Source organism: Leucoraja erinacea, chromosome 4 (genome assembly GCF_028641065.1).
Source record: "Leucoraja erinacea ecotype New England chromosome 4, Leri_hhj_1, whole genome shotgun sequence".
Classification (NCBI taxonomy): Eukaryota; Metazoa; Chordata; class Chondrichthyes; order Rajiformes; family Rajidae; genus Leucoraja; species Leucoraja erinaceus.
The window spans coordinates 960,439-980,436 of NC_073380.1; the positions used below are offsets into that span (position 1 = coordinate 960,439).

General features: G+C 41.7%; 1 protein-coding gene across 1 annotated transcript in view; it reads left to right on the forward strand.

The window, feature by feature from the left end:
• The window catches only part of LOC129696083 (dual specificity calcium/calmodulin-dependent 3',5'-cyclic nucleotide phosphodiesterase 1A-like), a 254,836-nt gene that overhangs the window by 153,171 nt on the left and 81,667 nt on the right, over window positions 1–19,998 (forward strand). The window contains exons 7-8 of the mRNA XM_055633493.1: window positions 3,738–3,878; window positions 10,725–10,825. Of these exons, the coding sequence (XP_055489468.1) occupies window positions 3,738–3,878; window positions 10,725–10,825 (242 nt within the window). The remainder of the gene's footprint in view (window positions 1–3,737; window positions 3,879–10,724; window positions 10,826–19,998) is intronic.

Genomic DNA, 19,998 nt, shown 5'->3' on the forward strand with positions numbered 1-19,998 from the left:
TAAGTGTGATGTTCTCTGAGGTATATTTTAACACAGGGAAAAGAGCAGCTAAAAAAGGTTTACATGTAATACTACAAGAATCTATCTTTAGTGATGTCATGTGTTTGTAGATTTATGGTGGAACCTAAATCATCACTTTTCACGGTTCATCACTCAGAATATGTTTTGGCTGTTGCCCCCGGAACCTAAACAGTATAATCATATTGGTGCAGGTGTTTATAAAGTGAGATTTATTTAATGGTGCATGCATTCTTCAATCGTGGAACATCAGCATTTTCAGTTTCCACTAAGACCAATGCTCCCATTGGTTTTATGGAAATTTCTTTGGAATTTCCAAGGTAATCTCACTATTATTGCAGGGTGCTACTTATTACGTCAAGGATGATATTAAAAGATGTTCTCTTCATTTTAGCAATCCTGCAAGTGGGAGTGCATTAAGAAGAAATATAATTAATCTGTACAGGGAGACCTATACTAAATGAATGAATGCAAATCCTCATCACTTCAGTCAACTTATCATGCAGTCAATTTATGGACCGAGCAAGTTAATAATAGATTTAATATGTTTAATATTGCCAACAAATATTCAAGACGTCATCAGATTTATGGAACCATTAGTGTTCTGCTTTGCAAATAAAGTAATCTGTGCTCAAAACAAATGCTTCCTTCCATTGTTTTACTTAAGGGCTCTCTTTTTAATATGCTGTATTCATTGTGTACAACTATAGAAACGGCATTTCGTTTGGACCTCAAGGGGTCCAAATGACAATTAAATTGAATCTTGAATCTTGAATCTTGAATCTATAGACTTATTCGGAATGTTGGTACTGTGAGCCTGTTTTTGATTTTTATTTATTCTGCATTTATAAGTGTATTTTCCGAATTCAGTTGATGCATTTTCCAGTCCTTCTATCAGAGTCCTGGCTGTCCCATCTATATTTTTCTCTCTGGTGAATGATTTATCTTTCAGGTCTGAGGTATAATCAAATGTTAGAAAAAGAGAATTTCATTTCTCAACATCTTCAGTAACAAACTGAACAACTCACTCCAGGAATTATTTATGTATGTTTTTTAAAAAATGTCACAGTGTCAGATTTTAGCATTGGTCATGAAATACGAATTTTTAAGCTGCAATAAGACTTTTCCATCTCATTACCCATATGAGCTTATAAATAAATTTGCAAATATTTCCTTTGTTTGACAACCCACTGAAACTGTACCAATTCAGTGAAGACATACTCCCCATCCCTTTCCTACCTCAGGTGCAGAAAACTTTTCACTGTACACATGACAATAAACAAAACTAACTAACTAATCCACAAACAATGTAGGTTAAGTATTCCCGTCTTCCATCTCCCAGCCCATACATTTTACATCAATTTATACTGTGTTCTGTCGAGTAGGCTGCCACTTATGTAAATATTATTTGAACTGGGGAACTTTTACAGGTAAAGGTTTTGCAGATATGACCAAATCACCTGTTATTGTGTGCTTAAACTTCTGATTTATACTAGCAGCTTTCTGCACTCTTTAGCTCTTGAAAACAATGAAAACAGATAGTAGATTAGACAGCATATGTTGAAAGAGATGCAGAGTTAATGTTTAAGGTTTAAGACCTTTCATAAATTCTGACAATGGCCTGAAATGGTAAATCTATTTCTCTTTCCATAGATGTTGCCCATTCTGCTGAGAATTTCTGGTATTTCTGTTTTTTGTTTCCGATTTCCAGCATGTTTTTAAATTTTTTATTAGAAACTAGACTAACTGGGACTCATTGGGTCCCTGGTTCACACGGGAGGGCTGGTCCCATGACGCAATATTCCACCTCTCCAAAAATTCCAATATTGGTGGCCAGTGGGGGGGGGGGGGCTTTCTGGAGTGCTAGTGTGGGTGTTTGTGGACCAAAGGGACTGGTTTCCAGAGGGTGGTATGGACATTGTGGGCCAAATGGATTCTAGGGCTGGCAGCTTAGTCACTCAGGCCTGATGGGTTGGCAGCTCAGTCACTCAGACCTAGTGGGCTGGCAGCTCAGTCACTCAGGGCTGGTGGGCTGGCAGCTCAGTCACTCAGGGCAGGTGGGCTGGCAGCTCAGTCACTCAGGGCTGGTGGGCTGGCAGATCAGTCACTCAGGGCTGGTGGGCTGGCAGTTCACTCATGGCCATTCCTTGAAATTCCATTTCAAGCAGAGTGCAGGCCACCAAGTTCAGTTTCATAGCATTTCCAGCAGAGTTCAGGCCATCAAGTTCAGTTTCATAGTATTTCAGGCAGAGTGCAGGCCACCAAGTTCAGTTTCATAGCATTTCAAGCAGAGTACAGGCCACCAAGTTCAGTTTCATAGTATTTCAGGCAGAATGCAGGCCACCAAGTTCAGTTTCATAGCATTCCAGACAGAGTGCAGGCCACCAAGTTCAGTTTCATAGAACTTCAAGCAGAGTACAGGCCACCAAATTCAGTTTCATAGCATTTCAAGCAGAGTACAGGCCACCAAATTCAGTTTCATAGCATTTCAAGCAGAGTGCAGGCTGTCTTCATCAATGGAACAGTGATGGAGAGAGTCCAAATTTTCAAATTCCTGGGCATGCATATCTCTGAAGATCTATCCTGGAACCAGCACATTGATGCAATCATTAAGAAAGCCCATCAATGCCTCTATTTCCTTTGAAGATTGTGGAGATTTGGTATGTCTCTTAAACTTCTTTAGGTGTACAGTAGAGGGCACATTGACTAGTTGCATCACGGCCTGGTCCGGGAACACTCATCCAGGAACGAAGAAGATTGCGAAAAGTGGTGACTACCGCCCAGTCCATTCCATTTGACTGACCTACCCATCATCGAAGGGATCTACAGGAATTACAGCCTCAAAAAGGCGTTCAGCATCATCAGAGACTCACACCACCCTGGCCATGCTCTCATTTCACTCCTACCATCAGAAAGAAGATATAGGGGCCTGAAAACTGTAACGTCCATGTTCAGGCACAGGTTCCTCACTATAAGCACTAGGCTATTAAAACACTATAACCTCCAAATAAGCTATAAAACATTTTTAGGTGTTTATAATGATGTTTACGGAGTACTATGTTTGCGTGTCAATTGTGCTACTGGAAGTAAGAATTTCATTGTTCCATTTTGGGGCATCTGACAATAAAACACTTGACCCTTTCTTGACTCTCGACTCTTGACTTTGTGCCCGTTAATTGCTTTCAGTTTCTGGCAGTGGAAATGGGATTGGCGTAGTTTATGGTATTCTGTTGAAAGCAGCCTGAATTCTGTATGTAAAGCCAGTTGGTGTGTAGATTAATGATTCTAATTTGTTTTAGCATCATTGATCTACTTTAGTACACAGATTTCTCAAATTCATTTTCAGAATTTGCTACGCTAGAAATGAAGCTTATAGCTTTTGAATTTGTGAACCATAATGTCATAATTAACGCGACATCGCCAATTTTTTCATGAAGTTTATTTAACTATAATTCAAAATGTGAGCAGAAGAAATTAATTTTGTTCAAAGATGATCATGTTTGCTTATTTTTTCTTTTCTCTTTTTTTTCCTTTGATTTTTTTCCATGTTTCACTCACTGAGATTTAATAGAAAATATGGGAGATTGCCCCAGCTTTATATTAATCTGAACACTGGACACCAACAGAACAGTGTGGATTCAGCTTTCTAAATTGATAAAGCAGGATGAATAATACAAGTGAATAGATCTTTGTTCATTTGATCTTTTATTTTCTTACAGATCCCTATTTCCTCCCTTGTGTCATTAATTGAAGCTCTGGAAGTTGGATATACAAAGTACAAAAATCCCTATCACAATCTACTGCATGCAGCAGATGTTACACAAACTGTCCATTCTCTTCTGCTGAGAACTGGTATTGTGGTAAGTACTGAGTGTAATCCTCTCTAAATTGCTTCTGTACAACTAATGCAATAAAACCAGGGGAACGGAAGAATTTTCTGTCTTTTCTGTATATCATAAAAAGTGGCTGAAATTCCAGTGAGCTAACCAATGGTTAGGTTGTAATTCAATATATTGTGCTGTTGTGCCGCATTGTTGCCTGAATGAGCTGATGTCAATTATACGTTTATGCATCAATCTGAAGTTGTTTATCTGTTAATTTGATATCTATTCCTGTATTTAATCTTTTGGGCTTTCCTCAGTCGTAAGATGCCAACGGAAATTTTATTGCAGACGAACATGACACAAATGTACAGCCATAATCACTCCAATTCTCACAGAGAGGCGGGATTGTGAACTTAACATCCAAATATTCACCTACATCTTGTTTTTAATGGAAACATTTATTTTCGAATGCCATATCATTAAAAAAAATTGATGCAAGAGAGTATTCAGCCCATTGTGTCAATGTCCGGAGTAAAAGCCTTTCCCAGCCTAATCCTACCATCCTGTAGTTGGCCTAAGCCCTGTTGGTCATGATTATATAGTCAGGATCATAGTCATACAGCATGGAAACAGGCAATACTGCTTCTCATACATGCTGACCAAGATACCCCATCTAAGCTAGTATTTTATCCACATTAGGCCCATATCCCTCTAAACCTTTCTTATCCTTGCACCTGACTAAATGTCTTTTAAATGCTTTTATGGTATCTGTTTCAACTACCTTTTCTGGCAGTCATTCCAAATATCCACCACCTTCTGAGTAGAAAACGTTGCCCCACAAGTCCTGGGATGTCAGGACTGTCTTATGAAGAAAGACTGGATAGACTTGGTTTATACTCTCTAGAATTTAGAAGATTGAGAGGTGATCTTATAGAAACTTACAAAATTCTTAAGGGGTTGGACAGGCTAGATGCAGGAAGATTGTTCCCGATGTTAGGGAAGTCCAGGACAAGGGGTCACAGCTTAAGGATAAAGGGGAAATCCTTTAAAACCGAGATGAGAAAAACTTTTTTCACGCAGAGAGTGGTGAATCTCTGGAACTCTCTGCCACAGAGGGTAGTTGAGGCCACTTCATTGGCTATATTTAAGAGGGAGTTAGATGTGGCCCTTGTGGCTAAGGGGATCAGGGGGTATGGAGAGAAGGCAGGTACGGGATACTGAGTTGGATGATCAGCCATGATCATATTGAATGGCGGTGCAGGCTCGAAGGGCCGAATGGCCTACTCCTGCACCTAATTTCTATGTTTCTATGTTTCTAAGTTGTTATTACATCTGCCCCTCTCACTTTAAACATATTTCATCTCATTTTTTGATTTCCCTACCCTGGGTAAAAAACTCAGTGCACCTTATCTATCAGTTTAGAGATACAGTGGAAACAGGCCTTTCGGCCCATCGAGTCCATGCCGACCAGCGAACATTCTATATGACCGAGTGCACATGACATCCTATGTGCATGGTTTGAACACAAGTCCTTGCGTGTAGTTTTTTTGTGTTATGTGCATCTGTTCGAGGTATGGGGGATCTTTCATGGGAGTATACTGTGTATGTTCATATTTTGGTGCTGAATTTCTTTAGGTATTTTCATCACAATAACCTTGTCATAAACCCCAACTACAGGCACACCCCGACATACATAATAGCGACTTATATAAACTCGCATTTACGTGAGCAATTCTTTAAGCCCGCTGACACTCACGTCGGAGCTCCCATGTGGCCTTTGCATCAGAGCTCCAAGATGGTCTCCGTGTCAGAGCTCCACTGTGGTCTCCACATCGGAGCTCCCACGTGGTCCCTGCATTGGAGGTCACCCATGGCCTCCACATCAGAGCTCCTCTGTGGTTTCCACATCGGATAGTAAATGTATGCATGCGCAGAAGCACTTTTGTTTCTGACTTCCCTAACATTTCACTCATGCAAGGGTCTGTGTGACTTTACCCTTATTTAAGTCGGGGAGCTTCTGTATGTTGGCACATAAGAGAAGCATGGATGATAAGATGGCGTGCAGTGAGTAAACAAAGGTAAAAGTAGGAACGAATAGATCTTTGTTAGGATGAGAGCCTTTGACAGGACATTGCACAGGGATTGGTGCTGTTCACAACCTACATTAATGATTTAGCAAGAGGAATCAGGTGAGATATATCAAAGTGTGTTGATGCAAAGCTAGATGGCAAGATAGAATGTGAGGAGGATGCACAAAGGGGTTCAGGAGCTCATAGACAAATGGGGAAGGATGTGGGTGATGGAATACAAAGTAGAAAAACTGTTATTTGCTTTTGTCAAAAATAGAAAGGTGCAATTAAGGGGATTTGGGATTAATGCAGAAATAATTTTTTTGAATGGTAGAGCAGGTGTGAGAGTCCAAAGGGCTTATTACTACTGTTATTTCTCAGCTTTTATGAAGCAGAGCAGACCATGCGGCTCCTCAAGCCTGCTCAGTGTGCAATACGATCATGGCTGAACTAATTTTGGCCTCTAATTCCTTTCCTCATAACCCCTCACACCTCCATAGACTATAATTCTGTTTGTCTCTAAATAGAGTTTTACGCGAACATCTCCTGTCACCCACTGTCATCCCAGATATAATACAGTACAATGAATACATCATATCTATCATATCTATCTATCATATCATTCATATCTATGCAGAGATATTAAAACCAGACTGTCCTGTGTGTGTGTGTGTGTGTGTGTGTGTGTGTATATGTGTGAGAGTGTGTTACTGTGTGTGTGTGTGTGTGTGTGTGTGTGTGGGTGAGTGTGTGTGGGTGGGCGTGTGGGTGTGTGTGTGTGTGTGTGTGTGTGTGAGTGTGTGTGAGTGTGTGTGTGAATGTGTGGTGTCTGTCAGATTCCATTTTCAGCTATATTTTGGGGAGTTGATGTGGCCTTGGTCGGCCAAAACCACATGCTGAAATTTCGTGTTTTTTTCCATTTCGCTAGCAATTTTACTTTTACATTCGCTAATCCACTCCTCATTACATTTGGACATTGTTATGTACACATTTCTAAATAAAATCCTTCCCCACCCCCACTCACTCATTTTAAAATCTAAACCGGACTCACGAGCTGCTTGACCGCCCAATGTCACATGCCGACCAATCCAGGCCCACCTGCCTGTGTGGCCCCCCCCCCCGTGCCCCCCCACTGTGTGTGTGTGTGCGTGCGTGTGTGTGTGTGTGTGTGTGAGAAACTTCTGCAGAACAAACATTCTACAGCTCCGTTCCGCTGATATAAAAAGCCATGATCTTTGTGACCGTGTTTTTGCCCATTTCGCTAACAGCACATTCGCTAATCCACTCCTCAAAATACGCCGTAACATTTCAATAAAATCCTTCAGCACCCCAAAAGGCAGCGGACACCCGGAAAGCCCCTTGGCTCCATGCCAAATGCTGCCTATCCGGGCCCCCTGCTTCTATGCCCCCCCTCATTGCGCCTCTGTCCCCCCCACTGTGTCTCCGTGTGCCTCTCTGTGTCCCTCTGTGTGCCTCCATCACTCTCGGTGTCCCTCTCTGTGCCCCTGTGTCCCTCTCTGTCCCTCCTCCTCCCCCTCTGTGCCTCTGTCTCCCTCTCTGTGCCCCTGTGTCCCTCTCTGTGCCCCTGTGTCCCTCTCTGTGCCCCTGTGTCCCTCTCTGTGCCCCTGTGTCCCTTTCTGTGTCCCTCTCTGTGCCCCTGTGTGCCTCCATCACTCTTGGTGTCCCTCTCTGTGCCTCCGTCTCCCTCTCTGTGCCTCTGTGTCCCTCTCTGTGCCTCCGTGTCCCTCTCTGTGCCTCTGTGTCCCTCTCTGTGCCTCTGTGCCCCTGTGTCCCTCTCTGTGCCTCTGTGTCCCTCTCTGTGTGTCCCTCTCTGTGCCTCTGTGTCCCTCTCTGTGTCCCTCTCTGTGCCTCTGTGTCCCTCTCTGTGCCCCGGTGTCCCTCTCTGTGTCCCTCTCTGTGCCTCTGTGTGTCCCTCTCTGTGCCTCTGTGTCCCTCTCTGTGCCTCTGTGTGTCTCTCTGTGCCTCTGTGTCCCTCTCTGTGCCTCTGTGTCCCTCTCTGTGCCTCTGTGTCCCTCTGTGTGCCTCTGTGTCCTTCTCTGTGCCTCTGATCTTCTCTGTGCCTGTGTGTCTCTCTCTCTCTATTCTCCTACCTCTCTAGCCACGCCTGCGAGTTGGGGGCTATGCGTGAGTGGATAGGGCAGGGCATGGGGTAAAAGGAGTGAATGAATAATATTAATATGATATCAATTCTGGTGGTTAGTGTGTGTGTGTGGGAAGTGGTTAGTGTGTGTGTGTGTGTGAGAGGTTGGTTAGTGTGTGTGTGACGCTGCAGGCCGCCCCCTCCCCTCGCAACCGCGCGTTGAGGGGACGGGACCCAATGGGTTCCTCTTGGTCTAGTTACTGTTAAAATTGACAATATGCACATTTCGACTTCCAACAAGATAAGATGGATTTCAACACTTATTCATAGGTATAAATAGTTGACAGTGAAATCCCATTTTTTAACTATTATCGAAATCACATGAATTACATTTAAATTCTTAATTACTGCTCCTTTAATGTTGCTAACTTTGTGGAACCATGAGTGCTGCAGCAAAACAATTGGATCATGCTGGAAAATGAGGACTACAATTGTGATGCTTGAATAAACTGTGCCAGCCTGGCCTGACATAGGGTACACCTGAAATTTCTGTTCATGTCTCCGTATTCTGACAGCTGTGAGCAGGGCGCACCAAGCACATTGTTTATTGCATCATTGCATAGCCACAGGGTGTTATTGAGTCAAGCTGAAGTGAAGTCTATGAGATTCATTATGAAACAAGGGGTGACATATGAGATTAATGTGAAGTGTCCAAAACATAGAAGCATTCTATGTTTAATGAGCTAAGCTATTTGGACATATACAGTAAACAAATCCCATTTCCAAGCTGTTGCACTCTCTCCCACACTTCTCCAAATTGTCTCCCTCTCCTGCACACTAAACAACAATCTCTATTTTATTCAGACTCTTTCTCTAACATTCATATTTTCCGCCTCACTCTCAGACATGTAACACAGCCACATGTCATGAGTACACACCCTCCCAGTCACATTGCAAGATGTTTAGCTTCCATATCTTGTAGAAAACCTGGAGCAGTAACAACAGACAGACACATGTGATACAAATTCTATTACAGTGAGTACATTGATACTGCACACTGTTTTCAACAGAGTGCAGTATCGATGTACTCCATGTAATAGAATTTCCAATTCTATTATCCAAAATAGTGTATCATATCCAAAATAGTACACAGTCTGAAATGGCAAATGGTCTTTGGAGAAACAGTGGGCTGACATTGGCTGGCTATGATTTATATTTCTGTATAATGCAGACTTTGAAATGTTACACACATATTGTGAAGTACAACTCTGATAACCCATTAATTCTGGACGATTATGCATCTGGTCATAAGCTCCCTTCCCGCACGTCACAGCCCCATTTCTATCATTCCCTTCCCATTCAGAGCTCTGGTCCCTGCACTCCCTTCCACTTAGCAAGGTCCCAGTTCCTGTGAGCCCTTCTAATTCACTGGTGCCCCTATTTACGTGCCCCCTATTTACGTGCCCCCTTACCTGCACACTTTACATGTGCGCACATGCTGATGTAATAGCAAACTTGCCACCATTTACTTACACAGATGCAGTATGTTTTTAAAATTGTGAGCTGAAATTTGGTGTTGTGCAGATTTTGTGGATTGTATAAATGAAAGCTCAATAACATTCAGTATAGCATACTTCACACAATTAGGTCTGCACCGTTCATACCTACGACATGCATAAGACTAGTGTCATCAAGCAAAATGTAATAGATGTTTGGGCATCAGACACACAAAATGTTTTATGCATTTAAGACCTGCCAGTGCGGCAGTCACTCACACCAAAGCAGATTTTAATTGTTGAGTTGAAGCCTGCATTGGCACTAGTTAACGGAGACAGTAAGTCTCAAGTCAAGAGTGTTTAATTGCCATATGTACCAATGATGAACCAATTAAATTCTTACTTGTAAATGCAATACACACAGATAAATATAATAATGAAAAAAAAAAATAAATTAATAACCATAATACTAGTGCAAAAAAACCAAAAGTCAGTTCAATCAAAGGCACTGTCCATATAAGTTCAAAGTTGAGGTTAGTGTTGCGTAACGTTCAAGAACATGATGGTTGCTGGGAAGAAGCTATTCCTGAACCGGTTGTGCTTTGCAGGTTCAAGCTTCAAGCAGAAAAAGACTCTTCACATACAGTGAATCAGAAAATGAATGCATACAGGTACATGGGGCGGCACAGTGTACAGCCTATAGTGCTACTGCCTCACTGTTCCAGTGACCTGTGTTCAGTTCTGATCTCTGGTGTTGTCTGTGTGCTGTTTGCACTTTCTCCCTGTGACCACAAGGGCTTCCTTCAGAATGATCCAGTTTTCTTCCACCTGCCATAGATATGTAAGTTGTTATGTTAATTTGCCACCATAAATTACCCCTAGTAGGAAGTGTGGTCAGCAGGGACCTACTGGGCCGAAGGCCTGTTTCAGTTCTGTATCTCTCTATGACATTTTATTACCTGAAACTCTGCAGCCCTGAAACTTCTTACCTGAAACTTACCTGAAATAAGTATTGTACACGGTCTGAAAATTGCATTACCTACCTATATGCTAATACTTCTGAATTACTGTAAAAATATATCCTACTGTTTTGTAAGGATGTTGTTTCTGTTAGTGCTGCAGTAGGAAGGTAATAGTTATTGCGTCACTTTTAATTTGCAGGGAAACCTCTGACTAAATTAATTTGAATCCATTTTCCATCTAATCTGTTTTGCAGCACTGGATGACAGAACTGGAAATCTTTGCCATGATATTTGCAGCTGCTATTCATGATTATGAACACACTGGAACTACAAACAATTTCCATATTCAGACCAGGTAACATTAATGATTTATTCTCCTCTGCAGAAAAGCCATTCATAGTGAGTCATTTTGCAAATCCCCCATTCATTCAATGATGAGCAATGCTGACATTCATAATTTATTTTTACTTGATGATGTTCAAGTTCAAGTTCAAGTTCAAGTTCAAGAATATCTGGAACTCTCTGCCACAGAAGGTAGTTGAGGCCAGTTCATTGGCTATATTTAAGAGGGAGTTAGATGTGGCCCTTGTGGCTAAAGGGATCAGGGGGTATGGAGAGAAGGCAGGTACAGGATACTGAGTTGGATGATCAGCCATGATCATATTGAATGGCGGTGCAGGCTCGAAGGGCCGAATGGCCTATTCCTGCACCTATTTTCTATGTTCCTATGTTTCTGAGTTTATTGTCATGCACACAGAACATAGTAGGCATTGACTACAAAACAGATCAGTGTGTCCATATACCATTATATAAATATAAACACATGAATAAATAGACTGATAAAGTGCAAATAACAGGTAATGGGTTATTAATGATCAGAGTTTTGTCCGAGCCAAGTTTAATAGCCTGATGGCTGTGGAGAAGTAGCTATTCCTGAACCTGGTTGTTGCAGTCTTCAGGCTCCTGTACCTTCTACCTGAAGGTAGCAGGGAGATGAGTGTGTGGCCAGGATGGTGTGGGTCTTTGATGATACTGTCAGTCTTTTTGAGGCAGTGACTGCGATAAGATCCCCTCGATGGAAGGGAAGGTCAGAGCCCATAATGGACTGGGCAGTGTTTACTACTTTTTGTAGTCTTTTCCTCTCCAGGGCGCTCAAGTTGCCAAACCAAGCCATGATGCAACCGGTCAGCATACTCTCTACTGTGCACCTGTAGAAGTTAGAGAGAGTCCTCCTTGACAAACCGACTCTCCGTAATCTTCTCAGGAAGTAGAGGCGCTGATGTGCTTTCTTGATAATTGCATTAGTGTTCTCGGACCAGGAAAGATCTTCAGAGATGTGCACGCCCAGGAATTTGAAACTCTTAAGAGTTTAAGAAGGAACTGCAGATGCTGGAAAATCGAAGGTACACAAAAATGCTGGAGAAACTCAGCGGGTGCAGCAGCATCTATGGAGCAAAGGAAATGGGCAACGTTTCGGCCCGAAACATTGCCTATTTCCTTCGCTCCATAGATGCTGCTGCACCCGCTGAGTTTCTCCAGCATTTTTGTGTACATTTGAAGCTCTTGACCCTTTCAACCATCGATCCATTGATATAAACAGGACTGTGGGTCCCCATCCTACTCCTTCTAAAGTTCACAATCAGTTCCTTGGTTGTGCTGGTGTTGAGGGCCAGGTTATTGTGCTGGCACCATATGGATAGTTGCTCGATCTCTCTTCTATACTCTGACTCATCCCCATCAGTGATACGTCCCACAACAGTAGTGTCGTCAGCGAACTTGATGATGGAGTTCGCACTGTGACCGGCTACGCAGTCATGGGTATAGAGTGAGTACAGCAGGGGGCTGAGCACGCAGCCTTGAGGTGCTCCCGTGCTGATTGTTATCGAGGCCGACACATTTCCACCAATACGAACAGACTGTGGTCTGTGAATGAGGAAGTCGAGGATCCAATTGCAGAGGGATGCGCAGAGACCCAGTTCTGCGAGTTTGGTAACCAGCTTGGTGGGGATGATTGTGTTAAATGCCGAGCTGTAATCAATGAATAACAGCCTGACATATGAGTTTTTGTTGTCCAAGTGGTCCAGAGCGTAGTGGAGGGCCAGCGAGATCGCATCCACCGTTGATCTGTTGTGGCGGTACAATACAAAATCCAATACTCAAACAATTCTCGTTTTCTTTCATATTTTGCATTATTTTTGCACCCTGCAAAATATTTTCCATTATTTTCTTATTCTTTAGTGAAGACAGAGAATGAAATGAGATTTCCAATTGAAAATGGAGCCCCCTTTAAAGCACACAGAAAAATATTTGTGCAGCATTTTCACCAGCCCACACACATAGAAATAGTCAGGGAGTCATAGAGCTATGCAGCGTGGAAACAGGCCCTTCGGCTCAACTTGCCTATGCTGACCAACATGGCCCATCTAGACTAGTCCCACCTGCCTGCATTTAGCCTTTATCCTTCTAAACCTATCCTATCCATATACTAACAATGTTACAACATTTTGAGATTTTAAAAATCAAGTCTGCAATTTATCCCATCACATAAAGCATAAAAAGAAGTTTAATTTGACACCTAATTCACTTTCATATCTCAAGTATTTAAAAAGTTATGGCCATTTTCATACTCGGAAATTAGCATCTTGGTCCCTATTGATTTTCTATGGACATAACAAAAAAGCTGTGATCGAGGACAGTCAAAAGCCCATAACTTTCTTAAAAATTAAGAGAACTGAATGAAATTTTCAGTTATCATAGATTGAAGCATTCTGAAACAAATATAAAACAATCTTACTTGGATAACCTGAAATTAAAGCATATAATTAGTTAGTTACCCAATTGTAGCTAATTTCAAACTTCAATTACTAGATCTAAAATCTATCCATTTCTTAATAAATGATTAACATTTTTAAATAGCCTAAGTGTCCAAATAATATTCACAAATAATTCACAATAAAACATGATTTTTAAATCTCATTGACATTAATTTATAGGCCAAATGGAAGGAATTTAGTGTTCAATTGCTGTAAATTAAAGTCAATTTAAAACAGCTTTCTAGTGGGTTCCTGTGAACGCGCTGGTTTAGAACGTTCACATTGCGGTGGATTTGTGCCCTCAAATGCCCAGAAAAATACTGCGGGATATAATGGGGCCAAAATGAGCTACTCGCAACATTAAACTTTGTATAAAGGGATCTTAAGAAGCTCTTTTTAATGTAAAAATAAACAGCCTACCTTTTGTTGTCCACTGTATGAGATCCGGCCGGTTGCCGGCGGTCGGGGGTTTAGAGGTTAATTTTTAAACTACTATAACAACTAGATAAAGCCCTTATAAGTAATAATAACTAAAGCGACGGAATCTTCCAGCGATTTTTCGTTAATAATTAACTGGGCTGAACTTCCTCGATTTGAACAGCCTAGGGGAAATCGCGTTTTAAACCCGCCCCCCTCTAAACAGCGCCAAAATCGCGCACACGGGCTGGGACAGATTTTCAGCTACGCTTCAGGTACGCTTTGCAACATACCTACATATACCTGTCCAAATGTTATGATATTAATTGCTTCAACTACCTCTGACAGCTCTTCATATATCCACCATTCATTGTGTAAAAAATAGTTTCCCTTCAGGTTCCTATCTTTCTCCCTCACCATAAATGTCCTCTTATTCTTGATTCCCCTACTATGACTAAAATACTTTGTGCACTTACCCTATCTAGTCACTTCATGATCTTTTACATGTTTATAAGATCACTCTTCATCTTCCAGTACTCCAAGAAATAAAGTCTGCACATTTCATCCCCTCCCTATAGCTCGGGCCCTCGGATTCTGGCAACATCCTCATAAATCTCTCTGCACCTTTCCAGCTTAACACCATCTTTCTTATAACAGGGTGACCAAAAATTGTATGCAATACTCCAAAGGTGATCTCAGGTCTTGTACGACTGTAACATAATCTCCCAACTTCTATACTCTGTACTCTGTCTGATGAAGGCCAATCTGCCAATAGCCTTCTTAACCACCCTATCTACCCGTGACACCATTTCCTAGGAACTATGTACCTGCATTCCTATATCCTTCTTTTCTACAACTCTCCTCAGAGCTCGAACATTCACTGTGAAGGTCCTGCCTTGGTTTGACTTCCCAAAATCCATAACTTGCACTTATTGGTATTAAACTCTATTAACCATTTGTGTCATCTGCAAACTTGATAATCATCACTTGTACATGATCATCCAAATCTTTGATATAACCAGAAACAGTGAAGGGCCTGACATTGATTCACGAGGCACACCTAGTCACACCTTTGAAAAACATCATTCCCCTCCACCCTCGGTGTAATTTTGTTTAGAAATACAACATATAAACCAATAAACACCCATACATTAGATCTATCCAACACACTAGGGCCAATTTACAGAAGCCAATTAACCTACAAACTTGCATGTCTTTGGAATGTCAGAAGAAACTGGAACATCCAGAGAATACCCATATGCTCACAGGGAGATGGTACAAACTCCATACAGACAACACTCCACAGTCAGCAACCTGGGTCTCTGGTGCTGTAAAGCAGCAACTCTACTGCTACACCACTTTGCCCCATTCTGCTTCATTCCAAGAAACCAATTCTCTGTCCAGCCGCTATGTCTCCCTGGATCCCATGCAATCTAATCTTCCAGAGCTGCCTACCATGCCGAACCTTATGAAATGCCTTGCTAAATACCAAATCGACATCGTCTCTAGTTTTCCCTCATTAACCTTTTTAGTTACTTCTTCAACAAAACTAAAGACACAATCTCCCATAAACAAAACAATGCTGACTCTCCCTAATTAGCCCCTAGCTATCCAAAAGCGTATTTATTTTATCCCTCCATATACAGTATACTCCATAGTTAGACACAAAATGCTGGAGAAACTCAGCGGGTGAGGCAGCATCTATGGAGAGAGTGGATTGGCGACCCGAAACGTCGCCAATTCCTTCTCCCCATAGATGCTGCCTCACCCGCTGAGTTTCTCCTGCATTTTGTGTCTACCTTCGATTTTACCAGCATCTGCAGTTATTTCTTAAACATGCTCTTTAGTTACTTAACCTTCCACAGGCATTAGGCTCACTGGTCACTAATTCCCAGGCGTTTCCTTGCTTACGTATATATGTGAATACACAAATGATCACATGAACATTTTAGAGCGGCACATAAATATCGTAAAAGTCCGTGTCACATAGTCAAATTAGCTAAAAGATGCTGGCATTTCCAGCAACCTCAGTACAGGTTTGGGTCTCCTTCACATTATCGGAATTTATTCCCTTGAGGCTTCACTTGAAACTCTTAATTAGGGTTACGTTGATTAGTAATACAGATATTAAAATTATTGTCTGTGAATTATCTGGATCCACAGCAATTCAACCGTTAGTAACAAATAAATTATGAGATCACTGGTTAAAATGTGCTGTGTTTGTAACCTGTGGTACTTAGAGAAGCAACCTAGAGATCTTGAGATTAGATTACCTGGTGGCAGGTTGTGAAATAGTCATGAATAAATCTGCTAGAAAAAATCTGTTCAATTGCAGTTGGTATCCAATAAAGTAACCATGAAAACTGCCAGCGTTTTCTCTAATGCTTTATTATTGCCAACTCTTTCTCTAATCTACCTACAAAATGTCTGGCCCCCACATTCCTCTGAATTGCGTTCTGAAATGATTTAGCAAGATGCTAAAGGGCCTGTCCCACTGTACGAGGTAATTCAAGAGCTCTCCCGAGTTAAAAAAAAAATCAAACTCGTGGTATGCACGTAGAATGTACAAAGTGGGTATGTTGGAGCTCGGGACGTCTCTTAGCGGCTCGTAACGCTAACGGCAGGTACTCGGGAAACGCGGTAAGCTCGTGAAGACTCGTAAAGATTTTTCAACATGTTGAAAAATGTCCACGAGAGCCCCGAGTACCTACGAGCGGCTATTACCGTAATTCTCCGAATCAGGGGAAACGCGCGAGAACTCTTGAATTAGCTCGTACAGTGGGACAGGCCCTTCAGTTGTATAAACACATTTTTGCTCTCACCTCAACACTGATTCCGGAAGGTTTCCTTCCCTCACCCTCTTTGGATAGGCAATAATAAAATGTGTGCTTATTCAAATCACCAATATCCTGCAATGAAATTGAAGGTCACCATTTGATCTGTCTATACTGTAAGAATAATTTGGCCAAGCGCTCATTTAGTAATGGCTTTGGTAGAGATCAAGCTTTCACATGGCAGCACTGATTCTCCGAACATTATTCTATTTCCCTTATGCCCACCAGCTGAGTAATTGTTGCAGTGCTGCAAAAACTCATTCTGTATGGGATATCAGACTGCACGTAATACATTTGCTGGCTGGAACTGAGAATGGTTTGCTTAATCACAGCATCTCTTATTGGCTCATTTGTTCTTGATGAAGTACCAATATATCAAACACAGTGTGAAGTGGTAGTAACAATAATTCACTGTCATTGCTGTCAATGTTTTTCTTTCATAGCCATACATTTAAAATTTAAATGTCCACCCACAGATCTTACTTTGCAATTATGGAAATGTACTTCATCACTGTCTTCACAGAATGAGAAGAGCAAATCATTGAACCTTTATGGGAATTTATATTTAAATGGCAAATCCATTAATTTGTTTCTGGATTGCAGGCATACAGAAGCCAAGATTCCAGGCTATCTTCATTGCAAGGCTTATTTTGAACCCAAAATAAGTGTTTTTGTTGCAGTAAACATGTACCATGAATGAGTGCTATCAGAACAATTCGAATTATTAGTGACTTATCTGTATTATGTGTGTTCAGTTTGTATGACTAGCCAGTATTATTGTGGAATGAAAACTCTCCCTTTATGATCCTAAAGATGCAAAAGGATTCTCTGTCTGCTGAGCTTTTGATTTGAATTTCTGTCTTCTTTTCAATCCACGCTGAACAGTATGGTATTCGAGAATATGACCACTACCATGGTAGATAGACCTTGATCTTGATCTACCATTTAAGTGGTTTACCCTGACCTGATTCACTTCTGAACAATCAGTATAATCATAAACGTTCCACTTGTTCAGTACGGATAATCTGCTCTCCCTTTCTTCAGCATGTTGGGAGAATCCAGCAATTTACTCAGCAGTAATTCAGCCCGCACCACACTGTCCTGTTGTTAATATTCATTCCATCAGTGTTTACACTATCAATGTCAGAGATTTTGATGCAAAGAATACTACACATACATTTTGATGCATATTAATGTTCTAAAAGAGGATGTTATGCATTATCCAATCTTTTTCACTGAATTGAAGATCATTTTTGAGAACATAATGGCAGGAAACACATGAAGGTCCCACATAAGAGATTAGTATACAAACTTAAAGCACACGTCATTGGGGGTTCAGTATTGATGGGGATAGAGAACTGGCTGGCAGACAGGAAGCAAAGAGTAGGAATAAACGGGTCCTTTTCACAATGGCAGGCAGTGACTAGTGGGGTACCGCAAGGCTCAGTGCTGGGACCCCAGCTATTTACAATATATATTAATGATTTGGACGAGGGAATTGAATGCAACATCTCCAAGTTTGCGGATGACACAAAGCTGGGGGGCTGTGTTAGCTGTGAGGAGGATGCTAGGAGGCTGCAAGGTGACTTGGATAGGCTGTGTGACTGGGCAAATGCATGGCAGATGCAGTATAATGTGGATAAATGTGAGGTTATCCACTTTGGTGGCAAAAACATGAAAGTAGACTATTATCTGAATGGTGGCCGATTAGGAAAAGGGGAGATGCAACGAGACCTGGGTGTCATGGTACACCAGTCATTAAAAGTAGGCATGCAGGTGCAGCAGGCAGTGAAGAAAGCGAATGGTATGTTAGCATTCATAGCAAAAGGATTTGAGTATAGGAGCAGGGAGGTTCTACTGCAGTTGTACATGGTCTTGGTGAGACCACACCTGGAGTATTGCGTACAGTTTTGGTCTCCTAATCTGAGGAAAGACATTCTTGCCATAGAGGGAGTACAGAGAAGGTTCACCAGACTGATTCCTGGGATGTCAGGACTTTCATATGAAGAAAGACTGGATAGACTTGGTTTGTACTCGCTAGAATTTAGAAGATTGAGGGGGGATCTTATAGAAACTTACAAAATTCTTAAGGGGTTGGACAGGCTAGATGCAGGAAGATTGATCCCGATGTTGGGGAAGTCCATAACAAGGGGTCACAGTTTAAGGATAAGGGGGAAGTCTTTTAGGACCGAGATGAGGAAAACATTTTTCACACAGAGAGTGGTGAATCTCTGGAATTCTCTGGCACAGAAGGTAGTTGAGGCCAGTTCATTGGCTATATTTAAGAGGGAGTTAGATGTGGCCCTTGTGGCTAAAGGGAGAAAAGGCAGGTACAGGATACTGAGTTGGATGATCAGCCATGATCATATTGAATGGCGGTGCTGGCTCGAAGGGCTGAATGGCCTACTCCTGCACCTATTTTCTATGTTCTATGAAAACACCGCCAGATCCAGCTCATCTCCAAGCCACTCTCCATACTCCTTTGGAAATAAATCATTGTTATTACCTCCTCACTGTATCTAAATCCTTGACCCCACCCCCAGAAGGACTGCAAGAGTTGAAGAAGATTTTTTCGGTTTTGGTTTATTGTTGTCACAGGTACCAAAGTGCAGTGAAAATTATTGATTTGCATGCTGTCCAATCAGATCAGATAATATTAAACCTAAATCAAATCAAACTTGAGTACTATAGTATAACAAAGGGGAAGATGCAGCATGCTGAATATAGTTCAAAATATTGTAGCGCACCAGTTCCATAGGCGAATTCCAATGTTCGGCAATGGGTGGAGGTGAATCAGAGCACCTTAAAGGACAATTATTGACAAGCAGGCATCACAGTGATATCTTCCCATAAAAAGGAATACAATAATGATCACTCTGATGTAAATTATGAGAGATATAGATAGAGTCAGAACCTGGAGCGCAGAAGGTTAAGGGGGGACTTGATAGAGGTCTTTAAAATGATGAGAGGGATAGACAAGCTTTTCCCTTTGAGAATAGGGAAGATTCAAACAAGAGGACATGACCTCAGAATTAAGGGACGGAAGTTTAGGGGTAACATGAGGGGGAACTTCTTTACCCAGAGAGTGGTAGCGGTGTGGAATGAGCTTCCAGTGGAAGTGGTGGAGGCAGGTTCGTTGGTATCATTTAAAAATAAATTGGATAGGCATATGGATGAGAAGGGAATGGAGGGTTATGGTATGAGTGCAGGCAGGTGGGACTAAGGGGAAAAAAAGTTGTGTCGGCACGGACTTGTAGGGCCGAGATGGCCTGTTTCTGTGCTGTAATTGTTATATGTTATTACCCAGGATAGAAATATCAAACACTACGGGGCATAGGTTTAAGATGAGGTGGGCAAACCTTAAAATTGTGCGGGGCAATTTTTTTACACAGAAGATGGTGAATTCATGGAACACACTGTCGGCGACAGTGGTGGAGGCAGATATGATAGTGGAATTTAAGAGA